This window comes from Caretta caretta, chromosome 1 (assembly GCF_965140235.1).
Source record: "Caretta caretta isolate rCarCar2 chromosome 1, rCarCar1.hap1, whole genome shotgun sequence".
NCBI classification, from domain to species: Eukaryota; Metazoa; Chordata; order Testudines; family Cheloniidae; genus Caretta; species Caretta caretta.
In genome coordinates, this window is record NC_134206.1 from 246643897 (window position 1) to 246662194 (window position 18298).

The following is an 18298-nucleotide window of genomic DNA, read 5'->3' on the forward strand; positions in this document are numbered from 1 at the left end:
CAGAGGGGAAGGTGGATGAAGGGGAGTTAACTGGTCAATAGACAGCAGCAGTATGGAGAGGGAAAAGTAAAAAGAGTTGGCTGGGTTGTTGTTCAAAAGAAGAAAATGACTGACAAGGGGGAGGATAGAGGAGCTAGAATTGACAAGATTGGGATAGGAGAAGTTCAAGGCTCCCACTATGATCCTTTGAGGATGACTTGGTCTGTCTAAGGTCTTTTCTGTGCAGTGACGATGATGATCTCACTCCCCTGCATCTTGTACTATGGGTTCACATTTTTGTCTTGATTTTTTCATGATAAGCTTTGACAAATCTGAATTTTGCCTGGATACAAGGACCTTTTGGATCCAAATATCAACCGGATTTTAATGTCTTGTTTATCAAATATAGTAGTAAACTGATCCTGAGATACCCCACCTGCTCCCTTTTGTAGTGAGCAGGGATCTGGTGCCATTCATGGTAATAGATGGGATCCCATCCATTACTAAACCTCATCAGAGCAAATCTGATACATCATTCCTGATTTAAACTTTTTTTCTTTTTCTTTTATCTTCCAGCTTCCCCCTTCAGTAAGCAAACAGAGAATTCAGAAAAAAGAGATGGAGAGGAAACAGAAAGAAAGAATGATAAAGGCAAAAACTATATATTCATCAAACTTGCTCATGTATTCTTATTTCTTGGTTTACATAATTCTTTTTTCTTTAAGATGTTTGAATACATTTAATTGTTCTGAAAGTCATGAGCCATGGTGCGTGCAGGCAATTTGCATACTTCTAACATCCATCTCCGGCAACATACCTCAGTCTTAATTTGAAATTTCCATGCTATTCCACTTCTGGGCCTCTCTTCCTATAATAATAGAAATAAAGTTATTGTCCTGATAGTATGGGTTGTTATTTGTACAGCACTACTGCTGTGCCACTGGTGCTTTACAGACATGTACGGACGTAAAGTCCCTGGGATCTTACAACCTAAAATACACAGGTAACATAATGGATAGTGATAACAGATCATTGTGGGGAGGGGGATAAACACAACAGTAATGGATGGGAAGGGAATATATATTTTGGGAGAGTGTTGTTTTTAAGTAAAGCTGATTGTATAAATTGTCTTATTTTATATTATTTGTATTAATTATGAGTTATTTATTTAAATAATGTTCAGGTAACAGAGAAGGACATATAGCATCAAAGAGAAGATAAATGGCAGTATGCTAGCTGAAATAAATGAGTTTTGGAGAGGAACGTGAAGTTGAGTGAGTGAGAAAAGGCTGTCCCAGGTATAGGATATCTTGTTTAGGCCTGATACAAAATCGGTTGAAGTCAATGGAAGTCACTCCTTGTGGCAGCCAAAGGAAGGGGCAGGCATAGGAATTACTCTCCCTTCAACAGATACAGGCGGAGTAGCCAGAGAAGGGAGCAAGACTAGGGTATCATTGCACATTGGCAATACCCAGCTGGTGGAATGGCCAGTGTAATTTACAGCAGGGACTGAAGAGGCACAGATTGGTCTCGGGATTAGGAAAGTTCAAGAATAAGGATCCTCACAGAAGGTCAGGTAGACCAAATTTTAATGTGGTTTTAGGATATAGTTCTTTATTTTAATACACATAGAAATGAAAGGTACAGCAGTGTTCATTTTAACCGGAGACTGCATAATTTGGGAATTATTCTCTGTAGCTCAGTCCCATTGGCTATTTTACATTTACTCCATTTGCTGCTTTTGCTCCATGCTTGTTTTGATGAGCTAGCTTCTAATTCCACTTTTTTCTTCAGGTCCTCCTCCTCGTCTACCAAATAAAGAAGACCTGTGCATCTTCTTAGCACTCCATATGGAAAATTCACCAAACTGTCAAGAGCCAAGTTGTAAATATGTGCGTAACAAACAAAAAGAAACAAAAGTGAGTTGAGTGAATTCAGGATATATTATGCAGAATAAGAGAGGCCATGATATTAATTAGGATTTTGACTGTTACATATTGCTGATTATGATTTTGACTAGTTAGGATTTTAACCTAAATATGCAAAATGTCCAAGACGTTCTGATAAATCAAAAACTCCTTTTATTTTTCCAAACTGCATAAATACTCGGTCCCTACGCCAGCCAACAGTGGTGGAATAGCCTTTACCAAATAATGTTGTGATACTTTTAAAGATTTCATATGGGTGAAGTGGTTTCCAAATCTTAGTGTTTTCACATGGTCATGTAATGTTTAGTCTTACATGATCTCATCATAGTCCAGATTTGGTATATCCTAAAACAAGCACACAGCACAGCTGATAGTGTCTGTTTTAAAGTGGTTCAGGACCAGATGAGCAGAGATTTTGCAGGTTGGAGTTGAAGCACACTGTCACTTGTGCTTGCAGAGAAAGTGTCTGCCTCAAGCCAACTCTGATAGTTCCTCATTTTCACAAGCACAGAATTCAGCCCCCCCGAAATCAGGAATTCTTTATGTGATGTTGTCTAGGATGTTCTGATATTGTTTAACATAGCGCTGCAGAACTAGGAGTAGTAAGCAGGATAGTTTGGTTATATTAGTACTAAATTATTGCAATTCCCATCTATCCTTTTGGATATTGATGGATCTGTGTGTCTATCTGGAGAAGAATTTCCAGACAGAAGGACTATTTTCCTTCCTTCTCACTAATTCTCCTTATTAAAAATGTCCAGGATAAGCTCTTTGGACTAGGGATTTGCATGTGTTATATGTTCACACAGTGCCTGGTGCAGTGGAGCTCAACTTTGTTGAGGTCTTTGGGTACTACAGCAATATAAATGTTAAATAATACCAATGATATATATGCTAACATTTGGCTCATGGAAGACTTAAGTTTGTAGCGTAGTCAGCCTTAGTTTTCAAGGACAGAAATATAAAAGCAAGACTTTCATACTGAAGAAAGCGTTAAAATAAGTAATACTAAAATATATAATTCTTACCTATATTTTTAATCTCATAACTTTTTCTACAATTGTTATTAAATATTAGATACACTTACCTCTGTTTAAAATATTGTTTCTTAGCCAATATTTTCCTGTTTGGTCCTGCAGTGAAATTATTTTGCTTGTTTCATCCCTGCAGTTGCAGAGGATGTAAATTGCATCTCAAGGGACAGTTGCTCTGGGGGAGGGTTCACCATATTGGAAGGTAGTCAGTCATACAACTTTTACATTCCTGCATGTGATTCACCCTGGGGAGCAAGCATAATTCTAGCTAGGACTTCCTAGGAGCCTCGCTGAGGGTGTGTCTTCACAGCACATTTAGCTTGAGTTATAACTTGAGTGATACCCCTAACTTGACTCCCATTCACACACCAGGCTCTTGCTTGCGTTAAGTGGTGCTTTAAGATCAAACTAGCTGGTGTATCTAGCTAATGGTGGGTTGAAGCTCAAGTGATGCTGGAGTGAGGCTCAAACTAGTAATGCAGTGGGGGTGCAACCCCTTGAGTTATAATAACGCATCAGTAGCTAATCCAATTATCTGCACTGCTAATCAGATCACTTGGTGTAACTCTAGTGTTGTTTTGAAATGTGGTCGCTTGCACTTAAACTAGGCAAACTCGAGTGCAGTAATTTGAGTATACTAGAACTAACTGTTTCAGTGAAGACAAGCCCTAACAGAGATTTCCCCGGAGATGCACTGAATCGGCAGATCTCCTGAGTGCATTAGACCCACCGCCTTCCCAGTCAATCCCCAAAACGTTTTCTGTGTTCTGCTTAGCTGGCTGCACATGCCCTCACTCAGAAGGAAGTGTTGCAAGCAGTCTGCTTTGGTGAAATGGATATTTCCATCCCCTGTTTTAATTGGCAGGTTTAAACATAAGAACGGCCGTACTGGGTCAGACCAAAGGTCCATCTAGCCCAGTTCCTGTCTTCCGACAGTAGCCAATGCCAGGTACCCCAGAGGAAATGAACAGAACAGGTTATCATCAAGTGATCCATTCCCTGTTGCCCATTCTCAGCTTCTGGCAAACAGAAGCTAGGGACACCATTCCTGCCCATCCTGGCTAATAGTCATTGATGGACCTATCCTCCATGAATTTATCTAGTTCTTTTTTGAACCCTGTTATAGTCTTGGCCTTCACAACATCCTCTGGCAAAGAGTTCCGCAGGTTGACCGTGTGTTGTGTGAAGAAATATTTCCTTTTGTTTGTTTTAAAGATATTGTAAAAGCATTTTTTTGTAGTTTTTCAAAACTGGAATTGTCATCTGTGAAGCTAACAAACCGAAAAGGATTATCACAATGGACTGCTCCACTGAAGATCTTCATGCGGTGCCAAAAGCATTGTTAAGATTTCCAAATGCACTGAGGGGCTGTGAAGTTTACCTGTCTCGAATGCCTTGCATCAGTTGTGCAAAACTTTTGATTCAAGGTGAGTATCAGAGATACAATACTTGTAACTAACTGGCATCATACCTGTGAAAGAGTCACAGGTTGATAAAATAGTGATGTCCAGGGTTACTTCCTTTCCCTCTCTACTCTTTTCCCATTCCCTCCTGCCTTCTGCTGTATAACTCATCCCATTGTTGAGTGGTGGTTTAGCTAGAGAGGTAAGTCATCCTAAGTCATCCTGTCCTCCGCAATAAACTTTCATACCACAATCCTCTTATTGAAAATGAGTCAAATTAAAACAGAAATTGCAACCTTAACTCTGACCAGAGGTGGCCTGCTGGAGGCTCAGGTTAGGAAAGTGTTGTCTTTCTTTTCTTTTTTTTTTAACGTTTCCAGTCAGGTTAAAAATAGAGAGAGATTGTATGGGAATAAATGTTGTAGACATTGTGGTGACAGAAGGATTTTATGCATATATGGTGGACATGTCCAGTCATTAGAGAGTATTAGGATGCAATTTGTAACCTGATAATAGTTGGATATTATTACCAAATGATCCTTTGGCAAGCCTTCTGGGGCTTCCTAGAAGAAATGGTCACACTCAAAGAAATGAAAATTCATCTCTCACGTGGTCGCAGCTGCTAGACTACTGATAACCTCTGACTGGAAAAAGAAAAATAATACAAAGCTAGAGGAATAATTCTAAAAAGTTAAGGGAGGGTGTTGCTATGGAAAAATTAATGTACCAATTATGCCCAGCAAAAAAGGCAGAAGACAAATAGATATTTGGTTACCATTTATTCAATACTCAAAGTACATTTGCCTGCAAAAAACAAACAAACAAACAAACAAAAATTGATCAACAACAACAAAACCCAAAACCATATAGAATCAGTTTAATATTTTTGAATATTAGCATTTGATAGTTACACGTGGTTTGATAAATATGAGTAGTCTGTAGTTTCACTCAGTTTAATCACATTACCTGAAACAATGCTTCCTGGATGGTGTAAAGAGATTCACTCTGTAATATGGTAACACCTTGCTAAATAGAAAGGAATCATTTATATCCTTAGTCCAGGCACAGTTAAGTGATCACATTATAAACAAATAGAAACATCAAGATCTACTTGACTAAGCTGAATTTTAAATGAGTTATGTTTCTAAGATTTATAGTGGTGAAATTTAATTTTAAAATGTACCTTTATGTGAGCATTAAAATGGATTATTTATATGTGTGGGCAGTTCCGTCTTTAGGGTTGTATTGAGATTTCCATTTACAGTGGCAACAAAGCTCTTAAAATAAATATGACAAAATAAGTACCTGGCTTCATATTATATATGTAATTCAAAAGATGTAAATTTTTAAAATTTCTATTAATAATAATTCGTTTTGCTCCAAGGGTGAAATTTCTGTTTTATTGTTGATTGAGCTATGTTATCAATTTATTGAATGTGTTCAGTGAAGAGGATGTATTATGTCTGAGATTAATAGGTAGATGTAGATTGTTAATGACATAGCTGTTAATGTCTCATTTTTCATGTTTGTGTAGTTGGTGCAGTACATAGAGGGTGATTATTATTATTATTTATTTGTAGTGTGGTAGCACCTAGGAACACTAGTCATGGATCAGGACCCCATTGTGTGTATTAACCGTAACTGCCTCACACTGCTGTTCTCATGAATAATAAATAATAATACATGGAAAAACTATAACAAATATAATTACTTCCAGTACTGCTTTAATTTTACTAATTAAGAAGGTGTGTCCACTTTATTATATTTCTTTTTAAATATTATCTTGCATATATTTCTCTTCATACAGCTCAAGTTTCTCAAGTGTATTACTGGCCTAATCTTGAAATACAAACAACAGAAGTAAATCTGAAAAACATTGAAATGGAAGCTGAACATGTTGATAACATCTTTAGGGAAAGCTATATCACTGCAGCAGTCTACATACCAATATTAGATGTTGAAACGGTGAAGCAAAGGATTTTTCCACGAACAGGATCACCACCAGATACTAAGAACACCACTCCAATTACCTCTGTATATGATCATAAACGATCACCTAAACTTTTAGAAATACTTAACCTGGCGCATATTACAAAAGATAAATTATTCCAGGAATCATACAGAGATGATATTGTTAAAGCAATCCAATCTTTTCAGACACTGGCAGGTGGCATTGATACTGAAATAAAGGAAAATAATTTTCAAGAGGATAAACATGCCATTCAAAGAGAACCCAAGTATATTCATGCATTGCAGCTCTGTAACTTACTAGCAGCCAGAAATGGTAAGTGAATGATTAGTATTAAGGTAAAGTCAGTAAGTAATATGGTATAGGAAAGATATGGGTTCAGGATTTAGAGTCCTGGGTAGAAAAGAATTATATGTATTTAATACGTGATATAGGAAGCAGCTATGAATCTGTAACACTGAGTTCTGTGACCTTATTCACGGTAATGACTTTCAAGGAAGTTGTGCATACGTTTAGCTAACTTGCTACATTAGAGGTGAAATATCACAGTGGTATCGCCTATGTTAGCAAATTAGCCTGTGGTATGCAGACCAGATTAAATTAATTATACCTCAATATTACAGAACCAATACAGGTCATCTGAAAAAGATACTTTCAAGGCTGGTAGTAGAGATCGGCAAAAATATCCATAACAAAGGACCAGATTGCACCTTTAACCCTAGACCAGCTTGCATTTGGTGAAGAGCCACACTGCACTACCAAGAATTCCATGCAGAATTATGCTCCAAAGAAGCACAATGCTTCCTAGAGGTCCATGGTGAGCAAGGGAATAACATCCATTTCACTAACCTCTAGGAGGATGGCTCACATTTTATCTCTGACTAGCCAGCAGGGACATGACCCTACCTTCACCCCCACCCCTTTGTGGTTTCTAGCACCTCAGGGGGTGCTGTTAGACAGTCATCCTTGTGCTCTGAAAGCAGACACTACAGTTATGGCTGGTCCCTTGCCCGCTCTTTTGCTCCCACTCTTGTGCGCTCACACAAGATGTCGGACATATTGGTCCAAAATATATTTTTTAATCAGATTTGCCTGGTTTTTAGTTCATTAAACATTTGCGAATTTGGAGCAATTTTATAACAGTTTAAAAGCAATTCTGGGACAGTATTCCATATTACTTTTCTTGCATTTCAAGCTGGGTTGTGATTGGTCATACTCATAGACTTTAAGGCCAGTAGGGACAGTCATGATCACCTAGTCTGACCTCCTGCACATTGCAGACCACAGAACCTCACCCATCCCTCCAGTAATAGACTCCTAACCTCTGGCTGAGTTACCAAATCCTCAAATAATGATTTAAATACTTCAAGTTATACTAGTTTAAACCAGCAAACCATGCCCCATGCTGCAGAGAAAGGCGAAAAACCCCAGGGTCATATTGTATTGGTTTTGGTTCACTGAGTGGATGAGTTCACCTTGTGTAGTCAGAAGGCTTAGCAGAAACCATTATGACTTGCTTTCTCAGGTGGAGGTAGTATTTTTTATGCTTTTTCTGAGATACCAGGAGATATAATAACTGTTGGAATGAGCAGCAAGGAGTGCTACAGGAATTTAACAGAACATTAGCACTTCGACTCAAGAAGACACCACCAGGTGGGGGTAGAGGTGGGTTGCATAGGGACATAGGGCTGTGTGGTCTGAGGTCTTCCCTTCAGGTAAGTCAACTGTGGAATGTGCTGATTCACCACATGCCTGGGTAGTCTTCACTGCTGGTGCTGTTATGGAGCCCTCACTGCAACTTAACACTTTCTTTCCTTGGTTAAATCCCCTTTGGAGGGCAGTAGTAGTAATAGCAACCCCTTCTGGCTCAGGGAAGTGTACTTTGCATATCTTTGCACCAACAGGGTGAATCAAGTCTTGAGACTTTGTTGGTAGCTTCACTGTTTGATTTTTTTTTCATGCCAGACAGTCCTAATACTGGAGTGGGGACGCTGATCTACAGAAAAGAAGACATTGTAAGTACAATATATGCAGCCCAAGAACTATTAATAGTAGTCTGGATATCATTTGAAAATGGCGAGGAAAACCCCTCAGTCTCACAGTCAAGTGTTCATTTTTGATACAAACATTAATCTATTATAGCTGATTGTCACATTAAACTTTTGCTTGTAGGATTTTTGTGCAATATATTGTGATTCATAGAAATATTTAAAAGAGCTCACGTCTGCCATAGATATGCACTGCATTTCTGTGGGTTCTCTCAGTATTATTTACATAAGTGAGCAAGTTAATTCAACTGACATAAATAATGATTCTTAAAAACTCTTCTACACTACCCCTCCTCATGCAAGTCAAAATCTGAAAGGATTTTAAAGACAGTGAAACTTGCACAAGGAGAAAATTACATCATATTTCCACAAGACTATTTTTAACAGAGTATAAAAAATAATCAAACGTTCAAATAGAATATAACAAGGCTAATAAAATGTGCAGCTGCAATCTTTCGTAGGCCTTAGAACTTATTGCCTTAGTATGTCCATAGCCCTACTCATATTTCACACAATTGCACATGCCGAGACGTAACATGGTGTAGTTGACTGAGGATGGGGCTAGGACTAAGGAATGCACTTTTGAGGTCCATTACTGAGTCAGTGGAGTCACAACACTGTGAGATCAGAATCAGGCCCTCTGTGTCTGTTTCTCCCTGTGAAGAATGCAGATAAAAGTACTTCCTGGCCTACTTCCCAGGAATGTTGGGATGATTAATTATTTAATATCTACACAGTGCTTGGAATGTGCAAAGCCCCCTCTATTTGATACCTATTATTACTAATCAGCTGACTTCCCTGCATTCCAGTCCTACTACACTCATGCAATCTCTACAGTATAAATACTTGCAAAATGAACAACTAATTCCACCTCAGCTGGGCAAACACTTCAATCTTGCTCAAATTTTTAAATTATTTCACTGCATGCACCACAACCTTTTTTGCATTTGTCTTCATGACTAATCAGGTTTCACTGAAATATCTGTTCATGGAAAGCAAATTTCAAATTTGCATGAACAAGATTTCATGGAAATTGAAAGAAAAATTGTCCTAAAAACAGGATTTGCTGTTAGGGACTATAACCCTAACTGGGACTTCAGATATATTTAATATTCATGATTCAAAATCCAAACATTTTTGGAGATGGAAATCTACATGCTCAAAGAATAATAATGAACTGATCAAAGTGCACAACAGTACAGCAACTCCCATGGAAGTCAATGACAATCTTTGGGAGTTGAATTGGGCCTAAATGTATCAGGATCCTGGGAAAGTATTCTTTTTTGTTTTGTTTACTTTTGCCTGGTGTTATTATAGGTTGCTGTTGGCTACAATGGATTTCCAAAAGGGACAGTGAATAGTCTGTTTTCACAGAAGGATGATGGTAGTTGTGACCAGCATGCAATCATCTGTGCAGAAGCTAATGCAATTATTCTGAGGTAGGAAGTGTGAGGAATAGTGGCATGAAAGGGGAGGGAGGTGGTGGCAGAGGGTGTGGATTTGGGAGGTAGAGAGGGTGGAGGAAGGGGCAGAATGGGGGCAAATGTCACCAGAGGTGAGGAGGAGGATGCAGATGTAAAACCTAAATTTGTGCGGGTGGGAGGAGGAAGGAGATAGAGGTGGGGAGGGAAGAGGAGTAGGTAGACCTGATGGGAACTGTAGAGATGTGAGAGTAACAAGGAAGAGGAAATGGAGACCATGGGGAAAGGGGGAGGGAGGATGATGATGGATACTATGATGTAGAAGAGGGGTGTGGTGAGAGCCATGGGTGAATGGCGGATGGACAAGATTACAAAAAGGTACACTAGAGTATGTTACCTCACCCTACTAGAGAGGAGGAGGAAGGCAGCTGGGCTAGGACACTGGGAGGATCTGGGTGGTGGTGGGCAGGGGTGTGCGTGTGAGGACAGGAATAGTATCTCTACAGTGCTGGGACCACACAGCTGAAAGGAGGACCATACAGACTTCTCCTTGGATAGAGTCTATGCACCCTCATTCCATCACTTCCCATGGCAGTGAGTCCACAGTATATCCTGAGTCTTAGTCATGGGGCTGAGGTTCTTTACTAGTCTCCTTTGGTCAGTGGCAGAGGAAGAGAAGGAAGAAGAACTCGCTTTAGATATGCTAAGAGAAATAACTTCAACCTAAAAAGAGCTAATTTATAAAAATGACAGTGTTTTTGTCTTTTACAGAACTGAGGATGATCTGAGTGACACTGAATTAATCACCACATGTGAGCCCTGTAGTGTCTGTGAAAACCTAATTAAAGCAATGAAGATAAAGAAAATCATTTGGCCTAATAGAGATGAAAAAGTAGGTAGCAGAAAGTTTACAGCAAAAAACCATGTGTCACAGTTACAGGGCTAACTGCAACTCTGCCCCTTCTCTGAGGGCACCACCTCAAGTCTCAGACCCTGTGACTACCTCTCTTCAAGTGGAATCACATGATTTTCCCACTCGCAAATGGCCCTAGGCTGCAGTACCCTGTTTACCAAACATGTTTACCCAGCAGGTCCTACTGGGTTTAGTATCTGCTGTTCTTCCCTTTGGAAGCCTATGAGCTTCTGATTACAGTGACCTTCTTAAAAAAGCTTTCAGAGTAGCAGCCGTGTTAGTCTGTATCTGCAAAAAGAAAAGGAGGACTTGTGGCACCTTAGAGACTAACCAATTTATTTGAGCATAAGCTTTCATGAGCTACAGCTCACTTCATCGGATACATTCAGTGGAAAATACAGTGGGGAGATTTATATACACAGAGAACATGAAACAATGGGTGTTAGCATACACACTGTAACGAGAGTGATCAGGTAAGGTGAGCTATTACCAGCAGGAGAGCAGGGGGTGGAGGGGGGAACCTTTTGTAGTGATAATCAAGGTGGGCCATTCCAGCAGTTGACAGGAACAGCAGGGGAGGAGGGGGAATAAACATGGGGAAATAGTTTTACTTTGTGTAATGACCCATCCACTCCCCGTCTCTATTCAAGCCTAAGTTAATTGTATCCAGTTTGCAAATTAATTCCAATTCAGCAGTCTCTCATTGGAGTCTGTTTTTGAAGCTTTTTTCTCGAAGAATTGCCACTTTTAGGTCTGTAATCGAGTGACCAAAGAGATTGAAGTGTTCTCTGCCTGGTTTTTGAATGTTATAATTCTTGACGTCTGATTTGTGTCCATTTATTCTTTTACATAGAGACTGTCCAGTTTGACCAATGTACATGGCAGAGGGGCATTGCTGGCACATGATGGCATATATCACATTGGTAGATGTGCAGGTGAACGAGTCTCTGATAGTCTGGCTGATGTGATTAGGCCCTATGCTGGTGTCCCCTGAATAGATATGTGGGCACAGTTGGCATCGGGCTTTGTTGTAAGGATAGGTTCCTGGGTTAGTGGTTCTGTTGTGTGGTGTGAGGTTGCTGGTGAGTATTTTCTTCAGGTTGGGGGGCTGTCTGTAAGCAAGGGCTGGCCTGTCTCCCAAGATCTGTGAGCGTGATGGGTCGTCTTTCAGGCTAGGTTGTAGATCCTTGATGATGCGTTGGAGAGGTTTTAGTTGGGGGCTGAAGGTGATGGCTAGTGGCGTTCTGTTACTTTCTTTGTTGGGCCTGTCTAGTAGTAGCTGACTTCTGGGTACTCTTCCGGCTCTGTCAATCTGTTTCTTCACTTCAGCAGGTGGGTATTGTAGTTGTAAGAATGCTTGATAGAGATCTTGTAGGTGTTTGTCTCTGTCTGAGGGTTGTGGAGCAAATGCGGTTGTGTCGTAGAGCTTGGCTGTAGACAATGGATCGTGTGAAAGCTGGAGGCATGTAGGTAGGCGTAGCGGTCAGTAGGTTTCCGGTCTACGGTGGTGTTTATGTGACCATCGCTTATTAGCACTGTAGTGTTGTTTATTTAATCATATAAGCGCAAAGCATTTAAGAGAAAAGGATCTTAAAATAATCAAGGGGCCCTTGAAAGGTCTAGCTTGCCCCAGACAGCCCTGGTTCACCTTAGCTCTCGCTCCCACTGAGCGCATGCCTTTTAATCAAGAACAAATCCTGTTGTCCTCCTGTGGTCGCAGGCTTGCCTGAAACTGGTGTCTCTGCTGCTGCCACCTGTGCAGCTATGACTACACTGCCATTTAAACTTGCACTAGCTCACTGAGAGCAAGTGCTCGTATGCGCATACAAGCAGGGGAATCACACTCCGAGCTCAGAGTGTAGGTGTAGTCCCAGTCAGCCATTGGTTCCCTGACTGCCTCCCCAATCTTGGTAATCCATCTTTCACCTCGTTTCCTTTAGAAATCTCCTCCCACTCCTCCTACTTTTACAGTGGCATTAGGAGAGGCGTAACAGGACTAGCAGCTTTTTTGATGGAGTGTGTCATGGCAATTTGCATGAGTTCTGTGCCCCAGAGAATATTGTGCCTTATAGATAAGCCCCTTCATTTTCCGTTTAAACTGATTTTTACCGAAAAATTTCTGGGTTTTACAAAAAGTATTATTCAGTTTTTTCTGATTTTCACCTTACTTTTGTATCATTCAAATATATAAAAAATAACTTGTTTTATTAGGAAAATACAATACATTGCATGAGATATATGTTTTATGATAATACATTAATCTGTGTGTTTATGCCAAGCTGCCATTCATGTAAGGCTATGTATTAGTCTAGAAGATACACACAATAAACAAACAGGTGCACACACAAGCTCTGAAGTGCGTGTGCATCTGAACGTACTGATGAATCTCATGCCTACCACGTACACATTTCAAGCTATTAGCAGATAATGGTTTAAAGATTTGACACATGAAAATGGGAAGAAAAGGAAAATCTGTATTGGACTACATTTCAGAACACAAGGAAGTATTTGAAAGCTTTTAAAAAAACAAAAACAGGAGAAAAGGATGAAGTTGAGTGTATGCGCTGCAAAGGGAGTGGCTCAATTATTAAATGTAAATATTTATAGGCTAATAGTTCTAAGTCTACAACTGTAAATTGTTTATTCAAATGAAAAGCATTATTTGGGGATTCCAAAGACATTGTTTTCTTAAACTCAGAGGTGGCATTGTGTTTTGAGTTCTGTTTTAGTTCTGCAGCAAACCACATTGATGAACGGAATTCAAAGCATTAATCTACTGAATACTTTTTTCCCCTGTCTTTCCATCCACCCAAATAAATCCTGATATTTACCCAGAAAAATTATGAATAGTTTTTTGCACTGATTTTCACTTGTTTATGTGGTAATAAACACTGATAATTTCCTGGGAATTAATTACATTAAATTAAAACTGAAAATTAAAGGCCCCACCTATAGAATAAATGAAACTGGAAATTTCCAGGGGTAATACCTAGCAGAATGCCTGGCAGATCTCTCCTCTTACAAGATGGGGAAATTCAAACAAGGGCTACCTGAATATATGTGGAAAGTTTTATTTTAATATTTAATCAAAGGCTCCAGTGCATTTATTTGCATATGTAATCATAGTGCATTAAGGACCGGATCCTGCAATATTGAGGTTAATTTTACCATTGACTTCAGTGGTTACAGGACCAGGTGCTATGACTTCCATTTCATGGTGTAATTATTTTTAGCTAGCCAAAGAAATTAAATTCAAACAAAAGCATTATAACTGAAATTACCCAGGCACAAAAATCAGGAAATTCCATGATACAGAATGTGATTTTCCCCTGCACACCCTCTCCATGGCCAGACACCTTGCATGATAAAACCATGGAGGTTTTGCTGTATTTTACAGTTTTCTGCTTTGGAAGGGGGCAGGGTTGATCCTGTATATACATCTGGGGCTCAACTGCAGCTGCTGTGTGAAACATAACTGAATTTTCTGACCTTGGTGCTTGTTAAATATGTGTCAGCTGTGATATTCCATTAACAGTGTTTCATTTAATATTTCATAGAGTGAATTAGGACTGTTATTTGGAGTCACAAGTCTCAATTTTGCAGAGATTTAACTCAGTGGGACTATGTTCACAAATCGTTCCATGACTGGGGCCAGAGGGCCTGACTCTGCAGTCACTTAATATACGGATATTCCTACAGTATAATTATTAAAGTAGAATGAGGACTTCTTTTTTCTGAAGATAATGCAGCTCATTGAACTAAGATCCTTTTTTAATGACTGTATAAATGATTCTGTAAAGTCATTTCAGCACAAGAATTAATGTACCTGGTTAGAGTTTGAAATAAAATTATTTGACAGGCAACAACTCATGATAGTTACTATTATGCCCCACTATGAAATGAATCCAGAAGATTATTTAAAAAATTCCCTTCAGCGCAACAAACTACTAAATAGTGCCACTTTTCATTAGAAAAGTGAAATGGTCAGTATTTTCCACTCATTTATTTTCTTTTTGTTTTCTTCTAGAAGCAACCAGAAGGTGCAACTAAAGATCCAACAGGTAGGCAACTATATAAAATATGAGTGAATATTAAATGCATGAAAATACTGCTTTAGGCCCCGATTGGCAAATACATAACTTTACATATGCGAAGAGACTTGTCACATATGTAAAAAGAAAAGGAGTACTTGTGGCACCTTAGAGACTAACCAATTTATTTGGGCATCAGCTTTTGTGAGCTAAAGCTCACTTCATCGGATGCAATCAGTGGAAAATACAGTGGGGAGATTTATATACATAGAGAACAAGAAACAATGGGTGTTACCATACACACTGTAAGGAGAGTTATCACTTAAGGTGAGCTATTACCAGCAGGAGAGCGGGTTGCGGGGAATAAACAAGGGAAAATAGTTTTACTTTGTGTAATGACCCATCCACTCCCCGTCTCTATTCAAGCCTAAGTTAATTGTATCCAGTTTGCAAATTAATTCCAATTCAGCAGTCTCTCATTGGAGTCTGTTTTTGAAGCTTTTTTCTCGAAGAATTGCCACTTTTAGGTCTGTAATCGAGTGACCAAAGAGATTGAAGTGTTCTCTGCCTGGTTTTTGAATGTTATAATTCTTGACGTCTGATTTGTGTCCATTTATTCTTTTACGTAGAGACTGTCCAGTTTGACCAATGTACATGGCAGAGGGGCATTGCTGGCACATGATGGCATATATCACATTGGTAGATGTGCAGGTGAACGAGCCTCTGATAGTGTGGCTGATGTGATTAGGCCCTATGCTGGTGTCCCCTGAATAGATATGTGGACACAGTTGGCATCGGGCTTTGTTGTAAGGATAGGTTCCTGGGTTAGTGGTTCTGTTGTGTGGTGTGTGGTTGCTGGTGAGTATTTTCTTCAGGTTGGGGGGCTGTCTGTAAGCAAGGACTGGCCTGTCTTCCAAGATCTGTGAGCGTGATGGGTCGTCCTTCAGGCTAGGTTGTAGATCCTTGATGATGCGTTGGAGAGGTTTTAGTTGAGGGCTGAAGGTGATGGCTAGTGGCGTTCTGTTATTTTCTTTGCTGGGCTTGTCCTGTAGTAGGTGACTTCTGGGTACTCTTCTGGCTCTGTCAATCTGTTTCTTCACTTCAGCAGGTGGGTATTGTAGTTGTAAGAATGCTTGATAGAGATCTTGTAGGTGTTTGTCTCTGTCTGAGGGGTTGGAGCAAATGCAGTTGTATCATAGAGCTTGGCTGTAGATAATGGATCATGTGGTGTGGTCTGGATGAAAGCTGGAGGCACGTAGGTAGGCATAGCGGTCAGTAGGTTTCCGGTCTACGGTGGTGTTTATGTGACCATCGTTTATTAGCACTGTAGTGTCCAGGAAGTGGATCTCTTGTGTGAACAGGTCGAGGCTGAGGTTGATGGTAGGATGGAAATTGTTGAAATCATGGTGGAATTCCTCAAGGGCTTCTTTTCCATGGGTCCAGATGATGAAGATGTTATCAATGTAGCGCAAGTAGAGTAGGGGCATTTGGGGACGAGAGCTGAGGAAGTGTTGTTCTAAGTCAGCCATAACAATGTTGGCATACTGTGGGGCCATGAGAGTACCCATAGCAGTGCTGCTGATTTGAAGGTATACATTGTCCCCAAATGTGAAATAGTTATGGGTAAGGACAAAGTCACAAAGTTCAGCCACCAGGTTAGCCATGACATTATCGGGGATAGTGTTCTTGACGGCTTGTAGTCCATCTTTGTGTGGAATGTTGGTGTAGAGGGCTTCTACATCCATAGTGGCCAGGATGGTGTTTTCAGGAAGATCACCGATGGATTGTAGTTTCCTCAGGAAGTCAGTGGTGTCTCAAAGATAGCTGGGTGTGCTGGTAGCGTAGGGCCTGAGGAGGGAGTCTACATAGCCAGACAATCCTGCTGTCAGAGTGCCAATGCCTGAGATGATGGGGTGTCCAGGATTTCCAGGTTTATGGATCTTGGGTAGCAGATAAAATGCCGCAGGTCGGGGTTCCAGGGGTGTGTCTGTGCGGATTTGTTCTTGTGCTTTTTCAGGGAGTTTCTTGAGCAAATGGTGTAGTTTCTTTTGGTAACCCTCAGTGGGATCAGAGGGTAATGGCTTGTAGAAAGTGGTGCTGGAGAGCTGCCTAGCAGTCTCTTGTTCATATTCCCACCTATTCATGATGACGACAGCACCTCCTTTGTCAGCCTTCTTGATTATGATGTCAGAGTTGTTTCTGAGGCTGTGGATGGCATTGTGCTCTGCACAGCTGAGGTTATGGGGCAAGTGATGCTGCTTTTCCACAATTTCAGCCCGTGCACATTGGTTGAAGCACTCTATGTAGAAGTCCAGTCTGTTGTTTCGACCTATGTAAAGTTACTCCTGTGCATAAATGTTCACAGCAGAGGCGCCTTTTCAATTTAGCTTTTTGTTCTCTTTGTGACAGTGGGACAGTCCTTTTATCTAGCATCAGTACATGAGCCCTACCAAAAGTTATTTAGGAGACTTTCTATTTTTGTATCCTATTGTTTCTTTCCCAAATTGTATCCTATCATGTTGCCTCATCAATGAACTCTCTCCTGAGAAGAGAGGAATATACACTATACATCAAGGATCTGACTCCATCCTTTCTCTTAAAAGCAGAAATCAGTATATGGAAACTAGAAAGTTGGTGCTAACTTATATGTTCAAAAAAAGTAAAGAGGACCCTGAGAATCAGAACAGTTTAATCTTTCTGTAGGCACATGAGTTCACGAAGTAAACAACTTGAACTGCTGCTCCTCCTCATTTCAGATGCACATTAACTTCTACCCTACTAGTTATAGTCTGACTCTTATTTACTGTGATTTATTGACATACATTTGCTTAATCATGAAAGCAGTGATACATAAAATAGTCAAGTTAATGTAGAAACACCGAGTCATATAGAAAGATGAAGTAGTTTATACCTTTAATAAATATTCAACTCCTGTTAACATTAGTAGGTTATGCTTAACATTAACGAGAACTCCTCATATACATCAAGACCACATCACTGATTAGCAAAAATTGTGCAACTGTTTCTGCAGTATTTTGTAGAACTACTGTTTTTCTGTGCTATCTTGATACACATTTGCCTTATCTTATTGTATCTCCATATGTTTGTAAAAATGGTACCAATTTAAGGAATTATTTTGAGTAAAAGTATCAGACTCTTGAGGTGGATGGACTCCCTGGCTTTGGAGACTGACACTAAACTGCCTTCTGAGTGCATATTGCCTAAACATACTAATACTTTAAATTTTCCCCCACATGGAATCCCACATTCAGAAGAAGAAAATAATCCAAGAACTGAATCCTTTCAAGTAAAAGGCAGCATCAAAAAAGTCATGAGCATTTGTGATGAAAAGATTTTAGCACTCCAAGGTGAGTTTTCTGGCTTTTTAATACTTTCTCTGAGATCTGCTGAAGACTCTAAGGTTTAATTCAGCAGGAAGTTTGATCAGTGTTTTTAGTCTTTCCCATACTGGCATTAGTTTAATCCAATTTTAAATGCAGTTTGAAAGTGTATGTTAGTCTAATCACTTTCAAAATCAGTTTAGTGTATCCACACTAGTCCTCCAGGAATTA

The 18298-nt window shown here is 39.8% G+C and overlaps 1 protein-coding gene across 8 annotated transcripts in view; it reads left to right on the top strand.

Annotated features, from left to right (window-relative positions):
- The window catches only part of LOC125626659 (uncharacterized), a 73234-nt gene that overhangs the window by 32683 nt on the left and 22253 nt on the right, over window positions 1–18298 (top strand). For all 8 annotated transcript variants that reach the window (XM_048829913.2, XM_048829904.2, XM_048829921.2 and 5 more), the window contains 9 exons: window positions 556–630; window positions 1774–1898; window positions 4182–4368; window positions 6152–6628; window positions 8279–8328; window positions 9679–9800; window positions 10554–10674; window positions 14723–14756; window positions 17999–18094. In XM_048829913.2, the coding sequence (XP_048685870.2) occupies window positions 556–630; window positions 1774–1898; window positions 4182–4368; window positions 6152–6628; window positions 8279–8328; window positions 9679–9800; window positions 10554–10674; window positions 14723–14756; window positions 17999–18094 (1287 nt within the window). The remainder of the gene's footprint in view (window positions 1–555; window positions 631–1773; window positions 1899–4181; window positions 4369–6151; window positions 6629–8278; window positions 8329–9678; window positions 9801–10553; window positions 10675–14722; window positions 14757–17998; window positions 18095–18298) is intronic.